Here is a 22,339-nt window from a genome sequence, read left to right on the forward strand (position 1 = left end):
TGAGAGAACTTGATCTGCCCTTGGCCTGGGAAGCTTGGGGCTACACCACCACTCCCTGCTCTACACTAAGGCGTTGCAGGAGGACAAACATCATGTGTCTAAGGCCTGGAATGAGAATGTAACAACAGGGCCTAAGAGGACAAGATGTGCCTCAGCCCCTGCACCCAGCCCCCCAGTCACACCATTGTCTTGGGTATGGGTGAGCTGGCCCCTTCCTGTAATGAGGACACCCTAGACTTGCCCTCATCTGTCTCACGCTTCCCTCTGGTTGACCTGAAAAATAGGATTTGCACAAGAAAGAGGAAACTGTCTAACACCAGGAATCTATCCTAAGGTTTTGAGACTGAAAGCCACATCAGAACTGAGTGAATTCACCAAGTGGTGGCACTTCCCTTTGAGGGTCCTGGGACATGGTTCATGATTACAACTGTGGACAATTACTGAGCACTCTTTGTCTGATATCATGGAAAGTAGGTGCATGTATATTCATATCATCTTCATTTTCCTAATGACACAGTGAGCTAGGAACTATGGCTTTCCCCATTATATATGTATGAAGAATTGAAGCACAGAGAAGTGAAGATTCCTAACTACAGGTGGGATTCTAATCCAGGTATATGACCACTGGGAAGAACAGCTCCACCCACACCTACTGCAGGGTGTGCCACCAAGCCTGTGTCCACCATCTCTCTCTGGGTCACATCTGGAACCTCACCCTGGAATCAGATAGGACTTTTCCCTTGGGATACTGCACAGAGAATGCATAGAGTCTCACTGTAGCTCACTGAACCAGGCCCAGTCAGGAAACCAAGACTTTTCTGTTTCCCTGTTGCCTGCTGCCTGGGCTGAAGCTCCTTGTTGTCATGGAAACGAAGACCTTAGGGCCTAAGAGTGGCCTGGCTTTGGAGTTGGGCACTGGGTGCTTTCTTACCTTCATTGGTGAGCTCCTACATAAAGTTCTTAACCCTCTCACTCCCAGGCAACCTGGACAGTTGGTCATCACAGCAAGAAGGCCAGCTGAATGCACACACAGCACCTTCTAGAATTCAGCCAACATTAACGAGGCACAGAGTGTCTGCAAGGGCCGCAAGGACTGTGGTCAGAGTGCAGAACTCCCACCCTAGGGCTCTGGCTGGCTCATGACCTTGGGAAAAGCACATGACAGGTTTTAGTTCCCTCATCTGACACCCAAGGACATTCCTGTTCTAAGGAGAGCAAGGTGACCTCACCCACTGAATGTCACCACGTCAGTGCTAAGTGCACCACCTCTTAGAGAAGCAACTGTGCAAAATATGGCAATTCATAGAAATGTTCACATTCTTTCACCACTTTTCTCATCCCTTGGGACTTACAGATTCCAAGGTGCTACCCCAGTGAAATAGACAGATTCTCTGCAGAAACATGTGCGTTGCAGGACTGTTTATCATGGCACTCAGGTGGAAGGAACCTCAGAGCTGAAACAAGAAGGGAGCAGTGAACCAGGGATGCTGCATCGCTAGCAGGGATCATGTGCTACTGGGCTTAGAAAGGTCTGCAGGGGTTTGTGACCATTCAAACCAGCGTGGGGAAGACTGGAGACAAAGCTCCTTGCTGTGATGGAAACATGAAGAGGTGCTGCTGCAGAGAAAGACTCATGTGACAAGGAAATATGGTAATGATAGTTACACTGCTTGGTGGGGTCAGAGGTAAATATTTCAACATTCTGTCACATGGTATACACCACTGTGGTATCTTTGGCTTGAAAAATAGAAATAATTTTTACAATGAAACCTTGGTTCTTGAGCTTAATTTGTTCTTAAAGGCTATTTGAGAAGAGATTTGTTTGAAAACCAAATTGTGCCTAACTGAGGTGCATAATTGATTATACATGTATCAACATGAAAAAGTTGTTGGGTTGAGAACTGAAGTGTTGATCAACCTCTGAGTCATTTTTCCTGTGAACAAATTGTCTGAGAACATAACTGTTCGATATGGAGATGTTTCAGAACTGAGGTTTGAGACAACTGAAGTAGTGATCTTCACGGCCCCTCCTGGAATGAACAGCAATCAGCAATGTTCCCATTGGTGCCCATGCAGACTGAGGGCCTGTGAGCCTTCCTGGATGTCCCTCAGTTGCCCAGAAACCTCCTGCATTGCAGCAGTTGCCAGGCAATGCAAGGATGGAGACAGGACTCCTGACACCTGGACCAGTGTCTCTCTCACTATCAGCCTTCGTCCCTCGAGCTCTCCCGATGTTGTCAATGTTCACACCTAGTGCACAGGTCAGAGACCTAGGCTGCAGTCAAAAAAGCACAACTGGCTGATTTATGCACAAATGGGGTACCTTAAAGAAAAAAAAACAGTAAACAAAAATACTGGGAAGTCAAGGTTTTCACAAGTAAAATGGGGAGACATCTGCTGCAGACACAGCCCCTGCAGGTCCCTCCTGCCACAGTGGCTCCAGGACCCTTGAATCCATGGCTGCTGCCAAATGAACCTCTGTCCTTTTACCTGTGTGTTACCACCTCCAGATCAAGGTCCTGGTTAGGAGCATCCACTTAGTCAAGTCCTGGTCACACACCTGTGTCATCATTTTGTGGGAGCAGCAGCCTCCCAAGTGGAAGACCAAGCTCAAGTCCTGCCAAGACCCACACAATGAGGGTGAAGTAGGTTCTCCCCCAAAGAGAAGGACCTGAAGAGTTTATGACAAACACTCCACAAAGTTACACTACCCATACACTCCATTTCCTACTGTACTTTCTCCTTGCTGTTCTCTACCTGTGAAAAGTCAGGCCTACAAACTTCACTCAACAGACCTCATTATTACAGAATCCAGCACAGGTAACCATGAGTCAATATGTTTCCCAGATCCAGGACCAGGGACTAAGTATAGGTCTAGCTTGAGGGTCTATCAGAGGTGTTCCCTCTCTAGAGAACCTGTGCCAGCAGCTACAATAAAAACCAGGCCCAGTCCAGCCATCTCTCCTAGCTGGGTCCCCCAGGGAGGTCAATGAGCCTGCACCTTCCCCTGCCAAGCCTGACTCCATGAGGGCATTAAATCCTTGTTTCTTGAATTCATTCTTTTCAGGAGAAAATATGGACATGTCCTGGTTCCAAGTGGCCCACATGAAAGAGGAGGGGATAGTCCTGGAAAAGCCATCCAGGGTGGAGCCCCACTACGCAGTCCTGGAGAACCCCAGCTTCTCCCCCATCGGAGTTCTACTGAGAATTATCCATGCTGTCCTGCCCATTCCCATCACCTCCAATGTACTGCTCTACCATCACCTCCAGCATGGGGAAGTGATCTTCCACCTCTACCTGATTCCCAATGACTGCTCCATTCGCAAGGTGGCAAACCAGAAAGGCCAGGCCAGGGTGGGCTGACAGAGACATGGCAGGCACCCACACAGCCTCCCTAGATGGGTCAGCTGGGCATAAGGATTAACCTCTGAAGAGCAGGAAAATTTAAAGAGATAAGTAATCCTGCCCCTCCTTAGCCATGGACTGGTCTCCTGGGCCCCTAAGACCTCCCTCAGCCAGGTTCACTGCTCCCTCACTCACCATAGACAAATCACTCATCAGTCGTCACTCACACTTCATCAGCCTCTCTCCAGGGTCAGAGGATGGGAAGGTTCCATACCCAGAACTGTTCCTTCCTCTATCCTCACTTCTTTTCTAGCCTTGCCATAATCGGGCCCTGCACATGGCAGAAGCAAACTATGGGCTTCTCCATTAGCAGTCAGGGGAGGGGGTGCTGATAAGTAGGGCATGAATATGCCATGGAAGGTATAGCCTCCTCTGTACACAGAAACTTGTGGAAGCACCACCTCACTTCGCTCGGACAGGATTCCACAGGGCAGAATCTCTGAGCCAGATCCAGACCATCCTCTCTGATCAGTGTTCTCTGTGCTCCTTAGGCCATAGATGATGAAGAAAACACCTTCCAGTTTGTGCGAATACATAAGCCACCCCCAATGACACCGGTCTACATGGGTTCCCGATACACTGTGTCTGGTTCACAGGAGATGGAAGTAATCCCTCAGGTGAGCAGCCCCAATGTTCCCCCTCTCTGAGGCCTGAGGCCATGCTTGGGAATAGCTCTGGGACAGGCCCACTTAGGGTACAGCTGACAGCAAGTAGGGTTTGGGGTGAGGGGGAAGGCTTCAAAGATTGGGAGAAAGACAGCTGGTAGGAGTGAGGGTCACATTCAGGACAGGGACAAGAACAGGGTGGACTTAGGGGGACTGAGAAGGGTTGGGCTCCAGAGAGTCAATGCTCTTCAAGTACAAGCACCAGGAACACACCCATAGTGAACAAACCAGGTCCATTCTCATTGCAGCCTGAGAACACACATCAATGGGAACCGTGGGCTTCTCAGGACAGGGTCTCAGAAAGAACCTATTTCTGATTTGGGACGTGGCTGGGTAACCTGGGAGAAGATCCAAGGAAATGGAGGTTTGCTCTCAATCTGCTGCTGTCAGAGGGCAGGGAAATACGGTCATTGGGAGCCTCAGTGACTTTGTCTCTGGGGAGGGCAGACTCAGCCAGCACAAACCATAATTTATGAAGCAGCAGTCACAAGTGCAGAGGGGTGGGATGGTGTTTGGCATTTGTGGGTTGCATGGCACCTTGTCTGAAAGGGACGCTCGGAGATTGTGTGTGTCCAGCAGGAGGACAGCACAGCTGAGGTGGCAGCACAGATGCATTTGTAACAACACTGAGGTCCAGCTGTGAGCATCAGACCAGCTCCTGGACCTGAGGGGCTGCCTTTGTCTTCTCTTGGTCTCCCCTTCTCACCAGAGGCAGAGGCCGTCTGGACACTGGACACTCAGCTGTGATAACCCCATTTTCACTGCAGCCCAGACTATGCTGCTCAGGGTCAGAGCGTCCACTGAAGGACAGTCTGCAGTGGAACCAGTGTCAATCCTCTTTCCCTTATGTTCTCAGACGAGTCCTCAAACTCTCCTAAGTGGGGATGGCAGATGGAGTGGATGTGCAGTGGTCAGGAGGGAGTAATGTGTGTCCTTCCAGTGGGGACACATGAATCCAAGGATGAATACCCTACAGTTTCCTGCTGTGTTGGTTGTTAACAAGGGAGGAGAGACATGACTCAGTCATTCAACAAACGTTTACCCTCTGCCAACTACGTGCTGGCTGCAGTTGGGACGGTCACTGAACAAGAAAGAGAAGGCCCTGCCCTTGGGATGATGACACCATGGTGGGTTGAGACTTACACAAATAATTAAAGAAATAGTGGCCAAAAACCATAAAACACTGTGGGAAACACACCAGGCCATGTGGGTAGTCTGTGGAGGTTTCTCTGAGGAGGCCCCATCTGAGCTGAGACCTGAGTGACAAGAAGGAGTCTGGCAGGGGTACATCTGTGACAGAGAGTCCTACAGCAACAGAGAGGAGCAGGCACCCTTGATACCTCCATGTGACAAATTGGAGGTCAGTGTGGCAGAGCTCAATGACTGCAGCAAAGAGAGGAGGTGGATGTGGTCACACAACAGACAGAGGTCTCCTGGGACCTATTGGCCATGTTGCCCTGGTGTGGAGTTTAGATTTTGTTCCAAGTGCAATGACAGTGTCTTACAGGGTCTGACTTGTGATATGAGAGCTGATTTAGTTTCATGCAGATGCCTCTGGCTGCTGGGTAAGAATGAGTGATAAGAAGTTAGGAGTGAAAACAGAAAGACAAGTCAAAAGGCTATTGGTATAGGGCAGGCAGCAGCTGATGGAGGCTTGACTAGGGAGGCAGCAGTGCAGATGAAGGTAAGTTCATGGACTCAGGGACATGTTGCAAGGAGAGCCAACAGGACTTGGTGATGGGAGAGAAAAGTAGGAGGTAAGAATGATGCCTAAATCTGGTCATGAGTGCTCAGTGGCTGGTAGTGTCATTTACTGAGTGTGAGAAATGGGCAGGGAGCATGTTAGAAACACATTTGGGAATCCAAAGTTTGTGTGAATGTGATTTAAAAAAAGGGGATGGATGTAAATTTTCTCTTGCTTGAAAGTGGGTCAAACTTAAGATCCACTGAGAAGGCAGGCTGTGGGCTGGAGAAATGAGAATTTGGGTCAAGATGGGGGAGGAGGGGTAGAAGGATCTGGTTTGGGATGTGTGAGCACTACACTGTGGATGAGTCCTGACTCATCAATGGGGCACCCAGCTGAGTCCTTTTTCTTCTGGGTCAGAATTTGTGGAAAAGGAGGAAAAGAGCAAAGCCTGAAGTGGTGATTAATTTCAGTACAGATCATCCAAGGGTGCCCATGGGGCTGAACAGGGCCAAAAAGCTGTCAGGTGGGGAGAGACCTCACTTGCAGGATGAATGGTGGCTTCTCACATGATGAATCCTTCCACAGGAACTGGAGCTCTGCTATCGGAACCCTGGGGAAGCCCAGCTCTTCTCTGAGTTACACGTTGGCCATTTCAGATCAAGTATCAGGCTGTACCTAAGACACAAGGAAGAAGGAACTCTGGTGTGGGAGGCCTTGGTGAAGCCAGGTAAAGTCAAGACAAGTGTAGGGAGCTCAGAAAGTCAGTTACAGAATGTGTGTGTGTGTGTGTGTGTGTGTGTGTGAGAGAGAGAGAGAGAGAGAGAGAGAGAGAGAGAGAGAGAGAGTTTATATTATTTTAACTTGCTGATTAGAATAGCCCAGGGAATTTAAAATTTCTAGTTACGTAACAGCTGCATGGCCAGAATTTAAACTGAAGATAATCTGACTCTGAACTCCATTCCCCCTCCCATGCACCTTCATGTCTCCACACTGCCCTGTGTTAACACAGTTTGTTATCCAAAAAGCCTTGGGCAAATTTTCTCATAATGGACTGGGTGTGAGTTGAAAGAATGAGAATGGGATGATAATATGATTGTATGAATTAAGCCAATTTTGGCAAGAGTAGAAACTCTACCCTGGGTCCTTAAGCTTTCTTCATGGTAGACAATTTTTAAATAACAAATTTTCAGAAGTGAATCACACCTTACAATCTTTAAATGAGTACTGACTCCCCCAAGAATGTCCCCTAATCATTGCCTTAAAGTACAGCTAACACTTTTCTATTGTTGAAATAAGTTGTATCTGCCTCCTGAGCTGAGACAACAGCTTCCCTGTGTAGAGAAAGGGAACGGGTTTTACTCAAGCTCAGCTGGGCACAATCACCAGCCCCAGAGTCAGACCTCGGTTTGAATTCCACTCTGGCACTTACTTGCTGGGTGATTTTGGGAAATTACTTAACTGATTTGAGTCTCCAGTTCCTCGTTTATAAAATGAAGACCATAATACCTAACTTGTATTATTGCAAAAAAAATTAAACTACTGATGTATTGAGTGTGTTATCTCATACAGCAGTCCTTCATAAACATAGCAATATTGTTATTTTCTCTCACACTAATCCAGTCTCTTCTTCCCTTCAAATTTAATTCTGGCCCATATAGCTGACAGAGGCTCTATCTCCATCCCCAGAGGAAAGCCTGTCAGATACCTGTAGCCTGATCCTGGCCTCCCTTAAGTCTCCTACTATACAAGTTAAACACCTCTAGTCCCTTCCATCATTCCTCTTATGGTTTATTTTTTTAAAACTTTGCCATCCCAGTCACCTTGCTCAGCAGATGTGCCCATTTGAGGATGAATCTCAATGGACCCTAAGACCATCCAGTCAGCATGGAGGATGTGGAACTCCCCCTCCCTCCATCCACAGGGACCTGGTGCTCCCAGCACCAAGCAGGAGCTCCCCTGTGCTTGAGCCCACCTCCCACACTGTCCACTCACACTGAGCTTGGGTGGACCAAACTCCCAGGTGGTGTCCACAGGAGCTGCTGTGGACTTACGCATCTTCTCCTTATGCAAGTAATTGTAATGCCCTTCACTTCTTCTTTTTCTTTGCACGTAATTGTAACACGTTCACTCCTGGTTACTGTTGTTTGTTTTTCCAATTGAAATTGACACATTACTCCCAGCGCTAAGATTTTCTTCATATTGATTCTTGATTCTGACTTCAAATCCAAAATATACAGTGCAAAGTAAACCCCTAGTGGGTAGATCAAAGGAGAGTAATTGGGGGGAAATGAGGACAACTGTAATTGAACAATAAAAAAAAGAAAAAGAAAAAGAAAAACAGTATAAGTCTAGAAGGCCAAACTGGAACAAGGAGGTTGACTTCCACTCAGAAAATGAGATCTCACAGTTGAAACTATCTACCAAGGACTCGGTTATTCCACCCCCAGGGTTCCATTCAGGCTAACATTAAAGTAAAATATGTCTGCAGTGTTCAGGTAGAAATTATTCCCTCCCTCTCTCTTTCTCTATCTCTCTTATCATGGCCTCTGGGCCTCAGTTTCTCCATATGCCTGACCAATGGATTCACCTGCAACCCTTTCTCTAAATTCTGTTAGAATGAGTCTGTACCTTGTTCTCAGAATCCAAAGGTCTCAGCAGTGATACACATGTCGCAGTTTAAAGGCTTCCTGTTTGTGTTAATGACTACCACTGTTACAGTAGCTTCTTCCTGTCTGTTTTCCTCCAGGAGACCTCAGACCTGAAACTTCTCTGGTCCCTGCACACCATACAGGTCAGTAGCAGCTGTTGGAGACCACAGGAGCCATGGCTGGTCTGGGGTGTGCTCTCTGCTCCTGGAGTGGGGGGAGAAGAGAAAGAAAGGGATCCTTTGCAAACTTTTCCAGGGATATGGCCTTGGAGAGTGGAGTGTGTCTCTGGACAGAAATCCTTTCTTGTCCATAATCTTGCCCTTAGAGATCCTGGCACCTTCCAAAGAACAACCTGAAATGCCTCCATCATGAACCCAACCCCACACCCAGCTCCAGTAGAAGGCTGGGCTGGAAGCTGACATGAGGGGGGCAGAGGATGGACCACGTGTCTGGTGATCCATGTTTTCACAGGGTGGGAGCACCCAGGGAGGCAGAGAAGGTGAGTGCAGGGTTAGAGGTGAGGTATCAAAAGTAGAGGCTGTAGTAGAAGCTCTTCTTTATTTGTTGCCAACCTCACCTTCACCCCCAGATGTCCCAGCTCAGCTGCACTTTGTGGACCAGCATTGGAAGCAGCTGATCACTCGAGTGACTTCGGTGGAATCAGTCCTGGACAGGCTACATGGACAGGTGCTGAGCGATGAGCAGTATCAGGAGGTGCAGGCTAAGCCCACCAATATACACAAGATGAGGACGCTGTTCAACTTCAGGAACTCCTGGGACAAGGCATGCAAAGATCAACTCTACCAAGCACTAGAGGATATCCATCCTCACCTAATTAAGGAACTCCAGAAGAAGTAGGGCCAAGAAGGTGACTAGGGGGCTCCTCACCTGACTGTGAGTCCTGACTCCCTTGGCCGCTTTTTGGGTCTCCATTTCCTCGCCTCTAAACAAATAGGCCTCTGACCTGCCTTCTATTATCAAGTTATGGAACGTCGGTGATGCCTTTGCTGGGCATTACATGTCCATGTCCAAGATCTCCCCATGGCCACCCAGACTGCCTCCCTTGGTTTCCATAGACCAGAGGTCCAGGTGGGATGGCAGCATCTCAGGAATGTGCATGTGCAGCTGGCAGGACACCTGCAAACCTTGTAGAAGCCTCACCCATGCTCCCCCTCCAGTGGCCACCACAGCCAGGCTGAGAGCCCTCTCGTACCACCCAGATGCAGGGAGAATTGAGGAGAAAATGGAGCTGGTACCTCTGCTGGAGACACCAGGGGAATGGACGTTTTGGCGGTTTTAATAGCTTGTAAATAGAGACAAAAACAGATATATTTTTTACTTGTCAACATTGAGCTTGGTTTTTCTGTTAGTTCAAGTTGTGCTTTGTGGTTGTTGAAGTTTAGCTGGATTCCTAGAGCCAGGAGAGAGTGAAGGAGGCTGCAGGGGGAATGGGGTCTAGGCCTCACTTTAATGACTTCTGCTGTGCACAGTGATTCCATGTCCTTGCAGCTGGCTTAGGCACCTCTGTCGAGTGCTCCCGGAGCACCCTGTGTCCCCCATCCCATCAGAACAGTCAGCACATGGCATTGTCCCGACTGCTTTTCTCCTGGTCCCTCCACACTAGATGGTAAGCATCCTGAGGACAGGAGCCATGTCTAAGCAGGTTATTGCCAGTGCCTAGGGCAGTTCCTGGTACACAGTGGGTGTTAAGTGAGGGTTTATGAATAAGTAAATGATAAAGGACATTCCCCAAATATATCCTTTAATTCCCTTCCTGGCCACTATACTGTTCATGGAATTCAAAGACCCACCCAAGTAATAATTCCCTCATTAGTAGGCCATCCCCTTTGGCCCCAGTGAATCAGTAATCTTAGAATTAAACCCGTTGGTGTTGGGTCATTTGCACCAATGTCTTTCTCAAATGATGAGAGCAAAGCTCCACTCAGTTTACCCCATAGCAATACACAGCAGCCCAAGTTTGTCGTCCCTTCCTCTCCACTTAGTCCCCCTCCTCCCTCAGATTCACTTCTCCTGCCATCTACCTGGGCCTCACCCACTCTCCTTACCCTCCACCACACAACCAAAGGTGTCCATTCTATGGCCTCCCCAACTGTGATGCTTGTTGTGAGGGTTAAATGATATACATGTATGAGGTCAGATCAGTGTTTGGCTCCAGCAGAGTATGTAATGAGCTGTAGGCATAATCTTTCGGTTTCCCTTCTCACCGGGTGGGTGCAGAGGTCAGCATATCCCAATGCTCCACAACTATTCCAAGAGAGAAATCAGAAGGGGTTAGGGCACAGACATCAAAAAATATTAATAACATTAAAGAAGGGAAAAGACAACCCCTGTCACAGCTGTCCTGACAGCTTCATGAACACAGGCACTGGAGCCACCTCGTAGACTCTGATACATTGCTCAGGCCACATGCTCACATGTTCCACACATTTAGCCGACTCTCCGGACCTTCCTCGGACTGAGGGAGCTCCTGAACTTTGGATCTGAGTCTCGGAGATGTCTGCTAATGAATGTGGGGTTTAGCGGGACACCTGTACTTGAAAAGAATGTTCTTTTCCTGAGATTCAGGGAGCTGTGGCTGCTTTCTGGTCCCAGGTAGGATGAGCCTGTGCAGAAGCAGAAATATCACAAGGACTCTGCACCCAGGACTCTGGTGCTCCTCCTTTAAGGACAAGGAAGCAGCACAATGAATTGCTATTTAAATGTAAACCAGACCAGCTGCCCTGTGGGCAGTTTTCTGCTGCATGTGGCAGGAATATGACTGCATTCTGAATTTGAAGTTCTCATGTTATTAAGAGACAAAAGATATGCCAGTATGTCACAGAGCTTGTTTCTTCACCAAACAGCCAGAGCCCTCCTGTAAGTGCATGAGAAGCATGGAAGAACATTCTCAGGACAAACCTATTTGCCTTGCAATGGGCATCACATTGCACAGGACAGAGCCCATGTATACATTCTAGTTTATTTCATTCTCAAGGGCAAATCCAGATCCTCCTAAAGAAGCTCTGCTCTTCTCCACAGGAAGCTAATGGTGGGGTCTGGTTGCTCGAGGCCTGTCCCAGACACTGTCCTCCAAGTTTTAACTCCCAGCTGGGGCTGTGATGGTTGTCGGGGCCACAGGTTCACAGGGTCATGGCAGGCAGGGTGTCTGGGTCAGCCTCCCCTTCCTGCCACGCCACCTCTGAGTAAGGCAGGTCAGTGAGAAGCTAGAAAAACTCCTCGACAGTGGAATGAGGGAAACAGAGAGAAAGCAGTTAAATGAACAGCTGAGCAATTAAAGCCAGATAAGAAATCATAAGTCCCTACCCTGCCTAACCAAAGCCACTAGGAAGCAGGTGGTTCACATCTCCCCTCCCCAACTAGATAGTGGGTAGCTTAAATCACCCTAGTCAGGCAGAGAGATAGCAGAGACCCAGTTTGTGTCATTAGTGCCAGTCAAACCTCAAAATGAATAAAGTCAGAGGAATAAAAAAAAAATCCCAGTCAGATCCAGACAAATCCAAGATAGAAGTAAAGCTGAGCATAGGATGACCCCACACCCCACTATACCTCACTTTGGTGCATCAGGATATTACAGGACACACCTGGGAAGATGATGAATGTTCTCATTGAGACCTCCCCTAAAATTCCCACCTGCAGAAAACAGATAAATACCCTCAAGACTAAAGACCCAGTGTGTACTCTTCCCCCTCCACCACCTTTCCTCAGGAGCACAATTTTACATTCTTTCTCCAAAGCTCAGAAAATCTCCTCATGCCTAATTTTCAGGGAGCCAAAGCAGCCCCACCTGGGCTCCACACTGTTACCCTGACTTCCTTTCCTGAGTCTAGGTGGCCCAGTCTGGACTCACTGCTGTTACTGTGTTTGAGCTTCTATCTTAAGTCCTTCCTTTGTTTCACTGTCCCAAGCTTTACTAAACATAACCTCAAAATCACCTGAACTACTGTCTGGAATTCTTTCCGCACAAAGGCAACAAACCACATCCCAAGCTGTGCCAGGTCAGACCTGCTTCAGCCCTGTCCTGGTCCATTATTGATGACAAAGAAGTGCCTGACTTTTGGGGCAACCCAAACTGCCCTCAACCATGGCTGAGGGTAGGAGGACAATTTCTGTAGCCCCGGGATGTGTTCAAAGAGCAAGAGAACACAGGCATCCGTGAAGCTGAACCCCGACAGGAGCAAACACTGAGGTTACAGTCTGCTAATGTGACAACCCATCCCTGTTCTATTCCATACGTACTGCATGTATAAATCATTTAACCTTAATGACAAGTCTGCATTAGTCAGAGTTCTCCAGAGAAACACAGCCAATAGGATGTGCATATCCATAGAGGGAGATTTGGTTTAAGGCATTGGCTCACACGATTATGAAGGCTGGCAAGTCCAACATCTGCAGGGTGGGCTTGCAGACTGGAGACCCAGGGCAGAGCTGCCGCAGCTGTTGACTGACAAAATGCCCTGAAGCTCAGGGGATGTCAGTGTTTCGTTCTATTCCAGCCTGCAGATGATTACAGGGGGCTGGTCACACTGTGGAGGGCAATCCACACTGCTCATTCCAATGCTACTAAAGTCAACATTACGCATTTGGTGTTCTTAGATGAAATGAACATCTAAGAACACAAAAACCTCGGAAAATGTTTGACCCACTATCCAGCCCCTGTGGCCTAGTCCAGCTGACATAAACTTACCATCACAAACCCTATGACAACAGGTACCACTATCATCCTCATGTCACAGATAAATGGAGGCAGAGAGATAGTAAGTGTTGTCCCCAAATTCTCACAGGAACTAAGTGGTGGACTTGGGATTCACCCCCTGGGAGCTGACCCCAGCGTTCACCCTCTTGCCCACCCCCCAGACCACTGTGAGGAAAAGGACTCTTGTCACTGCAAACAGGGAAATGCAAATCCACCAGGGACAATGCTGGGCTGCTGTGTCCCTGCTCTCTAGGGGCCCAGAAGAGGAATCTGAAACCAGGTCGTTATTTCTTACTATCAGACACACTACAACTGCCTAAACCATGAATTTCCAGTCCTCTGTGTGGGCCTGCAGTCATTATTTCATTACATGCCCTGTGGCACCCAGTAAACTCCAAGAAGGCCCAATTGTCTCTTCCTGGTGGGATGCAGCCAGTTGCTGTTTTAGGGAGCTGTGTTCTGCGCCCTGGTGAGCATCTGCGCCAACACTTTATACCAAAGCCTGACAGAAATGACAGCAGTGTCGGTACCAGGACCATGCATCCCACAGGGTGGGACCCACGTCCTCCCGCCCCATATTAGCCACTTCCCAGGGCAGCTGGCAGTGGGACTGTCCACTCCCTTCAGAGGAACCACCCCCCTCACCTCTGCCGGGAGAAGCAGGAGTGTCTGGGGACTGGGTCCCTTCAGCAGAGACCTTGACTCTTTGTTGTTCTGCATGACCAAAGTGGGCTGTGCATATCCAGGCATCCCTGAAACACAGTGGCCGAGGGCAAGTCTGGCTCTGAGGGTGGTGTGTGTGATGCTTGTGTGTGGTGATGGGGTGTGTGTGTGTGTGCGCCTGTGACGGCCAGGAGTGGATGTAATGGACACATCCTGAATGGCCAGCCCAGTCCTCCCTCCTTTTCCAGGACAGCCCCTACTCCCCACACAGACTAAGTGGTAGCAGGAATAGCGATGTTTACATAGCTGACCCTTGCCCCCTAACCACAGAGAGGATAGCAGGGGCCTGTTTCTGGGAATAACAGAGACAGCCAGCCTGCAACAGGAAAGAACATGAAGCAAACCAATGGGCAAAGAGCAGCAGGGATGAAGGATGGAGACCATGGGCACCTGGAATACCTCGCCTTCCATCACTGCTTCCACTGAGACACCAAACCCTCAACTCATCTGTGCCTTCAAGTTCCATGGACATTCTGCTTCCTTTTATTGTCACCTTTTTTGCTTAAGCTTATTCTGGTGTCTTTTCTGTTATTTGCAACCAAGGGTCCTAAAAACATACACCACCCTTGATCCCTTTTGGAATAAGGCAGGAACTTAGTGAACTGAATGCCTTTCCAGGGTCTATTAAATCTCTGCCCTTTTTCATCTAGTACAGCGAATCCAGCTTGTGATGGTCTCTTGGTTCTAGTGACCCTTCAATATCAGAGGCCTATACTTCATCTCAGTCAGGCACTGGCAGAGCATGGCCTCCCTTGGACCTATTATCACGGGCGGGCGGACACTGTATGTCATAAAACTAGAAGTCAGAATGCTGGGGGACAGGTTGAGAAATACGTGGGAAATGTTAGATTTAGACTGCCGTGTATTGACTTGCTGGACAACACAGAGGCAGCTCAGGAAGCCACTAAGTTCCAATGGGAAGACAAGGAAGGGCTAGTGGGAAAGCCTGCTATTAGGAGAAAAGAATGAGGAAGGACCATTAAAGGACACACTCACAGTCATAGGTCAATAAAAGGCAGAGACAGTCCAGTTGGACAATCTCTCAGTCCTGCAGTCCAGCCTCAACCGATTATTTAATGACCATGTCCTTGTGCCTGTGGATTTCTCCATTGCTTTTGATCCCAGGGACACCTCACCTTCTTCAGAACAGAAGCCTACTTTCAGGAAGTCATGGTCTGCCCATGGGAGGGATTCCTTCCTTCCTCAAAAGCCAAAGGTCCTCTGTACCCCCTCTCTGGGCAGCTTCAGAGCTTGGAAGTGCAAACCAGCTAGTGCCAAGTGGTTTGAGTATTCTCCAGTAACCAAAAGGTGGCAAGGTCAATTCTCAGTCAGGGCCCATACCTAGGTTGCAGGTACATCCCTGGTCCAGTTGCAGGTGTGTGCAAACCCCTGTCCAGGTACAGGATCTCTGGTCCCAGCAAGGATCCTGGTCTGGGTGTGTACACAGGCAACCAACTGATGCTTCTCTGGCATCGATGCTTTTTCTTACCTTCCTCTCTCTTTCCAAAAAAGCAAATGAAAATGCCCTTCAGTGAATGCATGAGAGAGGAGCTTTATTGCTCTGGCTCCCATGAGACAATTTCCACACCACACATTGTATTTGGATACAAACCTGGCAACACCCACAAAGCCTCTAGGCTCTGACTGGGCAGCAGCTTCACATATGTCCATTAACAATTCCCCAGCAAATTAATCAATAAAGTGACCTGCTAGTAGTCTCACTCCAACCTCCTCTCCATCCCAAGAAGGAAGAAAGCTAGCAAGGACTCCTAGTGGTTAAATGGGCTCAAATTTTAAAACAGTGCTGAGCAGCCATTACACATCAGGGTGCTCTCCCTCAAACCCCACTTCAGGGAGAAGCCTGCAATAAGGAGCCAGCTTCCCACTCTGATCTGCCTTCCTGCACTGTGCTCCTGTCACCTGAGCCAGCCCTGACTAAGGAGTTCCTGCAGTCCTGTTTCAATCAATATCACTGAAACATTCCCTGTTCAATCAGAGCCATTCGCTATATCCCCCACACCCTCCACTACCATCTCCGCTGACCAATTACAAGAGATACTTTTCAACCAATCAGGACAGTACTTTTGGGACAAAAAAATACTACGAGGATAGTGAATCCTCATTTGCATGAGCATGGACCAATCCAGGACTGACAAGGGGCACTGTTTTCTAAAAGTCAGCTCCTCTTGGCTCAGGGACGACTCAACCTCCATTTCCCAAGAAGACTGAAGACTGTGTTTCCCTGGCTGGAGCTGAAACAGCAAAGACATCTTGCCAGCCCAGAGCACACAGAGCACGGCTGTTACAGAACAGAGCCAAGGGGTGGATACAATATACTATTACCAAAAGGAATAGGTTCACTATGGCCCGCTGCCAGAGGAAAAACATTTCTCAATGCCAGGGATTTGTGAAAAGGAAAGGAATTATTTATTTAAAGCTATACAGACTTAGAGTAGTGACTTAATGTCTTCATTAAAATATTAAAGTTCTAGCCCTGGCTGGCATAGCTCAGTGGATTGAGCGCGGGCTGGGAACCAAAGTGTCCCAGGTTCGATTCCCAGCCAGGGTACATGCATGGGTTGCAGGCCATAACCCCCAGCAACCGCACATTGATGTTTCTCTCTCTCTCTCTATCTCCCTCCCCTCTCTAAAAATAAATAAATAAAATCTTAAAAAAAGAAGAATACTTAAAAAAATATATTAAAGTCCTTTAGGATACCCACAGCTGCATCCAGTCCTTCCTTCTCCCTTTGCCATAATCTGGGGTACCCTATCTCAGGAAAAGAAGTAGAAGTCCATGATTTGGGCTCAATGCACCATCAGCTGTGTCACCGCCACAATCTCCAGCTAATCCAAAGCCATGTGGCACCTTCTCATGGCCCACCAGCAAGAGTCCTCTCACCCTTTTCTCCCAAGCAAAGTCTCTCCCGTTTCCTAAGCCTGTGGCAAAAGGGAGTACCCCACCGGCACAGGGTCCCCACTCTGCCAAAGCCAAGTGGTTCTCCCATTTCATGGCTGCCAAGTCTGGGTTTAAATCCCCATGCCAACCTTCCTCTGCTGCCCCATTTCCAACTCCTCCTACAATCAGTTACACCTGACAGCATTCCTGTATTATCCCAGGTTTACAGGCCTGCCAACATAAGCCTGGGCAGGGGTGACCCCATGTCATTGAACCAGTCTTCTCCAAGCTCTCATGCAGGCGCTGTAACCAGGGGGAGTTGCCCCCTAGTTACATCTTGGATAGAAGTCACTTCCATCCCCCTGGCTCAGAGCATGGCCACAGCTATTTAACATATGTATGCAACCAGTTAAAGGTTATAGATATGCTAAATGACCATGCCAGAGGTTAGCTGCAAAGCTGTTGCTGTACAAAACAGCTCTGCATGTTCCTGCTCCACGTGTCCCTTTTCCCGAACTCACACCTGTGGGCGGGGCATGGGGATGAGGACATTGTAAAGTTTTCTTAGACCCCGCCGAGGAAATAAATAGCCAATTAGCCATGGAAACAGGCAGATACGTTTTATTTTGGAAGTTTGTGCTCCCAGGCGACATTCTCTCTGCCCGGAGAAGGAGCTAAGAAAAGACCAAGTGGGAGAAGGGAAAGGGTGGGAGTTTTATATGCCTTAACTTCTCGCCAGAGCCAAGGATTGGTTCTTGGTGAACAAAGAAGCAACATATCATTGGTGGTTCCTGGTCTGATGTCAGTCACCTCTTCTGGGTCAGAGTTCAGTCACCATATTACCTGTAGTCCAAACGGTGGCCGTATTTGTAGTCCAAAATGCTAATTGTAACTAGGTTCCCAATTGTCCTACTTTGCCCATCTTGACAGACATCCTATATATTTTCCTAATATTTTCTGGACACCTCGAGTTCTGGACCCCATTCCAAATCTCTATTTGAGGCCACCCCTGTTGGCTACACCCTGTTACACATCAAGTGGACCAAACCAGAGGGTGGCACAGCAGAGCTGTCCAGCCCCATTCAACCATCTTGCTGGGGGACGGCCACCTGGCAGCCTTGCTGCTCCACAGCTGTGCTGACTCGTAACTGAGCTGTAACACTGCTGAGCTCTCTCACAGTCTTGTCGTTCTGCAGCTGTGCAGTGTCACTGCTGAGCCATTTGCACTCAGCAAAGACTCCTTCCTCACTGCAACCCAAATTAGGGGTTTCTATCGCTGTTCAATTGGTGCATGTGACCACAACTGACACCTAACACGGGGCAATGACCTGATCTCCTGACACCATCCTAGAACCAATGCATCTGGCCCTGACCAGTGTGGCCCAGTTGGTTGGAGTGTTGTCCTGCAGACTGAAAGATTACCAGTTCAACTCCTACAATTCAACACATAGCCTAGGACACATACCTGAGCTATGTGTTGATCCCCGGTTGGGGCACATGTGAAAGGCAACTTATGGAAGTTTCTCTCCCTCTTTTTCACCTTCTCTTTCCCTCTCTCCAAAAATGAATAAATAATTTTTTTTTCTAATGCATCTGTTGCCTGCATGAGCCTCTTGTGCTCAATTTGTCCACTTGGTGGTGCCTGCGGGTCTCAGGTAAGTCCCCTCAGATCCAAGATTGCCCATGTGGTGGTTGAGGTTTAAGAGACTCTATTCAGTTTTGGTAAGGGACCCTCCCCTTGTTACAGGGTGCAGCCAAGAGGGGGGACCCCAAATGGGCATTTGAAATGAGGTCCAGAACTCAAGGTGTCCAGGAAATTTTAGGATGTCCTTACCTCCCCACCACGGGTGTGGGTTGGGGGAAGGGACAAATGGGGCAGGGCCATTGAGAGCTGTTTTGCATAGCAACAGCTTTGCAACTAACCTCTGGTGTGGTCATTTAACATATCTATAACCTTTGGCTGGTTGCATAGATATATTAAATAGCTGTGGCCATGCTCTGAGCCAGGGGAATGGAAGTAACTTCCCTACCAAGATGTGACTATGGGGCAGGTCCCCCTAGTTACAGCGCCTGCGTGGGAGCTTGGAGAAGATTGGCTCCATGACATGGGGCCACACCTGCCCAGACCCACGGTGGCGACCAGAAAAGCTGGAAAGGACAGCAGATTGAGGGCAAGTGTGGCCGAGTGTGGGAGAAGTCGGAAATGGGGCAGCAGAGGATGACTGGCACAGGGGATTTAAACCGAGACAAGGCAGCCATTGAGCGGGAGCCACGCGGCTTTGGCGGAGAGGAGATTCCCGCAGCCCTGTGAGAGAGAATCAACATGAAGATTTAGCAGAAAGTCGCCACTCAGCTTTGGCAGAGTGGCGACCGCCCTCCCCCGCCCCGCCCCCGCAGCTTTGTGGAGAGAAGCACGCAGTTTTGGCTGAGTGGGGACTCCCATAACCCTGGGAGAGAGAACCATGTGCCTTCGCCAGAGTGGGGACCCCCGCAGCTTTAGAAGGGGGAACCACCACCTGGTTTTAGCAGAGATCCCGGCGACACAGCTGAGGGTGCCGGGAACCCAGCAAGGCCTCCCAGTCAAGACAGATTACTTGGAAGAAAGCGGGGGGGGTGCTGCCTGAGCCAAGAACTTCTATTTCCTTTCATGAGATATGGTACTCTGGACTGGGCAAGGGGGGAAGGAAGGACTGTGTCTGTTTGTGGGTGTTTTAAGGCACTTTAGGATTTTGATGAAGTCATTAGGTCACTACTTTAAGTTTGTATAGCATTAAATAAAGATTTCCTTTCCTTTTCACGAGTCTCTGGCATTGAGAGACATCTTTCCTATAGACGGCAGACAGAACGGACCTGGGGGTTTCTTTCCATAATAGTATATCGTCCCAGGCCCCCCTTGTTGTTCTATAACACCCTGGTGACTTTGGTTCAACATTTACACTGAGAGTGCCCCTCTGTGTGATTCAGGTTTGATGCCTGGGAGGGGTATCCCTCAGTTGTGTTTGTCAGTAAAAAAGAATTCTCCAGAAAGTGCTTTGCTTCATCACATTTGGTACCTAGGAAGGGGATTCTCCAGGTTGAAACCAAACTTTGCCCATAAAGTTTATAAGGATGCCCAAAGTGACAGGCACCCAAAAAATACGCTTGCAGAAGGAAGGGTGCCTCTGAGGACATTCACATTTAATGGGCACTGGGGAGAGGTCACTAACCATAAGGAGGAGTGAAAAAAGAGAAACCCACACCTAAACTCGCCATGCTCGGCAGCCACCACTTGGTGGCATCATGGGGCACTTTGGTTGATGAAATCAACAAAAATTGCAGGTCAGAGAATAGTATTTGGTTAGCTTTTGGATAAATATCAAATAAGATTTCAAGCTTTCTTGGCCAAGATGGGGCTTCCTTGATACCTAAAAGCTTCTCTATTCACACACTGAATTAGAACAAAAAAATAATGTCCCTCCCAGAAACAGCAGGAACACTGTGTTTAAATAGGTAGCTTGAGAGCACTAAATAAAACCAAGACACTACTATCCCTTAAAAAAAAAAAACCTCCTCTTACTGGGGAAATGCCTTAATAGGTGAGAAAAGGAAACCAGCACCTATGGAACTGGAACAAAAGGAATGTCGTGGGAAAACATTTCCTCTTCCCTTGTGTAACAGAAGGACAAGGGGCCAGGGGGGGCCAAAGGCAATATACTATTACCAAAAGGAACCCCTCAGGTTCATTGTGTCTGCCACCAGAGGAAAGATGTCTCTCAGTGCCAGAGATTCATGAGAAGGAAAGGAAATGTTTATTTAATGCTATACTAACCTAAAGTAGTGACCTAATGTCTTCATCAAAATCCCAAAGTCCCTTAAAACACCCACAAACACATACAGTCCTTTGTTCCCCCTTTGCCCAGTCTGGGGTACCATATCTCAGGAAAAGAAATAGAAATCTGTGGCTCAGGCAGCCCCCCGTTCTTCCCAGTAATCCGTCTCCACTGGTAGGCCTCCCTCGGTTCCAGGCGCCATCGGCTGTGTTGCTGGGATCTCTGCTAAAGTTGGGTGGTGCTTCCCCCTACTAAAGTTGCAGGGGTCTCCACTTTGGCAAAGCCTTGAGGTTCTCTCTCCACTGCCCAATAGCCATGGGAATCCCCACTCTGGCAAAGCCTCGTGGTTCTCCCTCCCTGCACTGGCACAGGTGAATGCTCCTCTCTGCACAATGGCTGCCAAGTCTGGGTTTAAATCCCCGCGCCAATCTTCCTCTGCAGCCCCATTTCCGACTCCTCCTACAATCAGTTACACCTGCCAGTAATCTTACATCCTTCCAGCTTTACTGGGCTGCCATCGTGGGTCTGGGCAGATGTGGCCCCATGTCATTGAGCCAATCTTCTCTGAGTTCCCAAGCAGGCACTGTAATTGGGGGGACCTGCTCCCCAGTCACATCTTGAGGGGGGAGTCCCTTTCTATCCCCCTGGCCCAGAGCATGGCCACAGCTATTTAGCATATCTAAACAACCAGCCAAAGGCTATAGGTATGTTAAATGACTATGCCATGTATTAGCTGCAAAGCTGTTGCTATAAAAAAACAGCCCTGCATGTTCTTGCCCTGTGTGTCCCTTCCCCCAACTCACACCTGTAGGGGGTGGGGGGTGAGGACATCCTAAAATCTCCTGGACACCTTTAGTTCTGGACCCCATTTCAAATACCCATTTGGGGTCCCCCCTCTTGGCTGCACCCTGTAGCACTCCCACAGTTGGGTACATGTGCCAGCACTCCCATATCCTTCCAGCTTTACTGGGCTGCCATCGTGGGTCTGGGCAGATATGGCCCCATGTCATGGAGCCAATCTTCTCCAAGTTCCCACGCAGGTGCTGTAACTAGGGGGACCTGCCCCCCGTTATGTCTTGGTGGGGAAGTTACTTCCATCCCCCTGGCTCAGAGTACACCACAGCTATTTAACATATCTATGTAACCAGTTAAAGGTTATAGATATGTTAAATGACCACAGGTTAGCTGCAAAGTTGTTGCTATGCAAAACAGCTCTCAATGGCCCTGCTCCATTTGTCCCTTCCCCCAACCCACACCTGTGGGGGTGGGGGAGGTGAGGACATCCTAATATTTCCTGAACACCTTGAGTTTTGGACCCTATTCCAAATCCCTATTTGGGGGCCCCCCTCTTGGCTGCACTCTGGTACACTTGTACATGGGAATCAAAGCCAGCTTTACTGAAGACCCTCAGAAGATTCCTCACTTCCCACCTCCACCTGCCCTGCCACACTGGCCACCTACTGCTCCATTTCTTTTTCTCCCCCACATTCTTTGTTTCCCAAAGGGCATCCACCCTTCTATCCTCAGGCTTTCCCTCCTCCCCCAGTGAAATCTGCCCCTTTTAACACTCAGGCCTTTGAGGGACACTGCACTTTCTGAGGCTTCCAACTTGATTGTGCACACTAGCTTTCCATTTTTGTGTGTGTGTGTGTGTGCTTGTTGGTAAGATGATCTTAAGGAGAATCCCTAAAGTAGAGGATTTTGAACCTGTCAGAGACAATAAAATGCCTTCTTGGGTTTTAGAAAAGGCTTTAAAGAAATTGCTATAGCATGAAACATTTTGGCCACT

At 48.6% G+C, this 22,339-nt stretch overlaps 1 protein-coding gene across 2 annotated transcripts in view; it reads left to right on the plus strand.

The window, feature by feature from the left end:
- LOC123809275 (NACHT, LRR and PYD domains-containing protein 1-like) overlaps positions 1 to 9,751 on the plus strand; it is a 65,550-nt gene extending 55,799 nt beyond the window's left edge. Inside the window, exons 12-17 of one of the 2 annotated variants that reach the window (XR_006783984.1) lie at positions 3,068 to 3,327; positions 3,897 to 4,022; positions 6,343 to 6,484; positions 8,504 to 8,548; positions 8,731 to 8,904; positions 8,995 to 9,096. Coding sequence is in view for 1 of the 2 variants with exons in the window: in XM_045824291.1 (XP_045680247.1) it covers positions 3,068 to 3,327; positions 3,897 to 4,022; positions 6,343 to 6,484; positions 8,504 to 8,548; positions 8,995 to 9,263 (842 nt within the window). In the remaining variant the exon portion in view is untranslated. Of the gene's footprint in view, positions 1 to 3,067; positions 3,328 to 3,896; positions 4,023 to 6,342; positions 6,485 to 8,503; positions 8,549 to 8,730; positions 8,905 to 8,994 lie in introns of both variants that reach the window. The other variant, XM_045824291.1, reaches the window with a different exon arrangement.
- The last annotated feature ends 12,588 nt before the right edge of the window (positions 9,752 to 22,339 follow it).

This window comes from Phyllostomus hastatus, unplaced genomic scaffold, assembly GCF_019186645.2.
Source record: "Phyllostomus hastatus isolate PE091 unplaced genomic scaffold, TTU_PhHast_1.1 phas_scaffold_55, whole genome shotgun sequence".
In the NCBI taxonomy this organism is placed as follows: domain Eukaryota; kingdom Metazoa; phylum Chordata; class Mammalia; order Chiroptera; family Phyllostomidae; genus Phyllostomus; species Phyllostomus hastatus.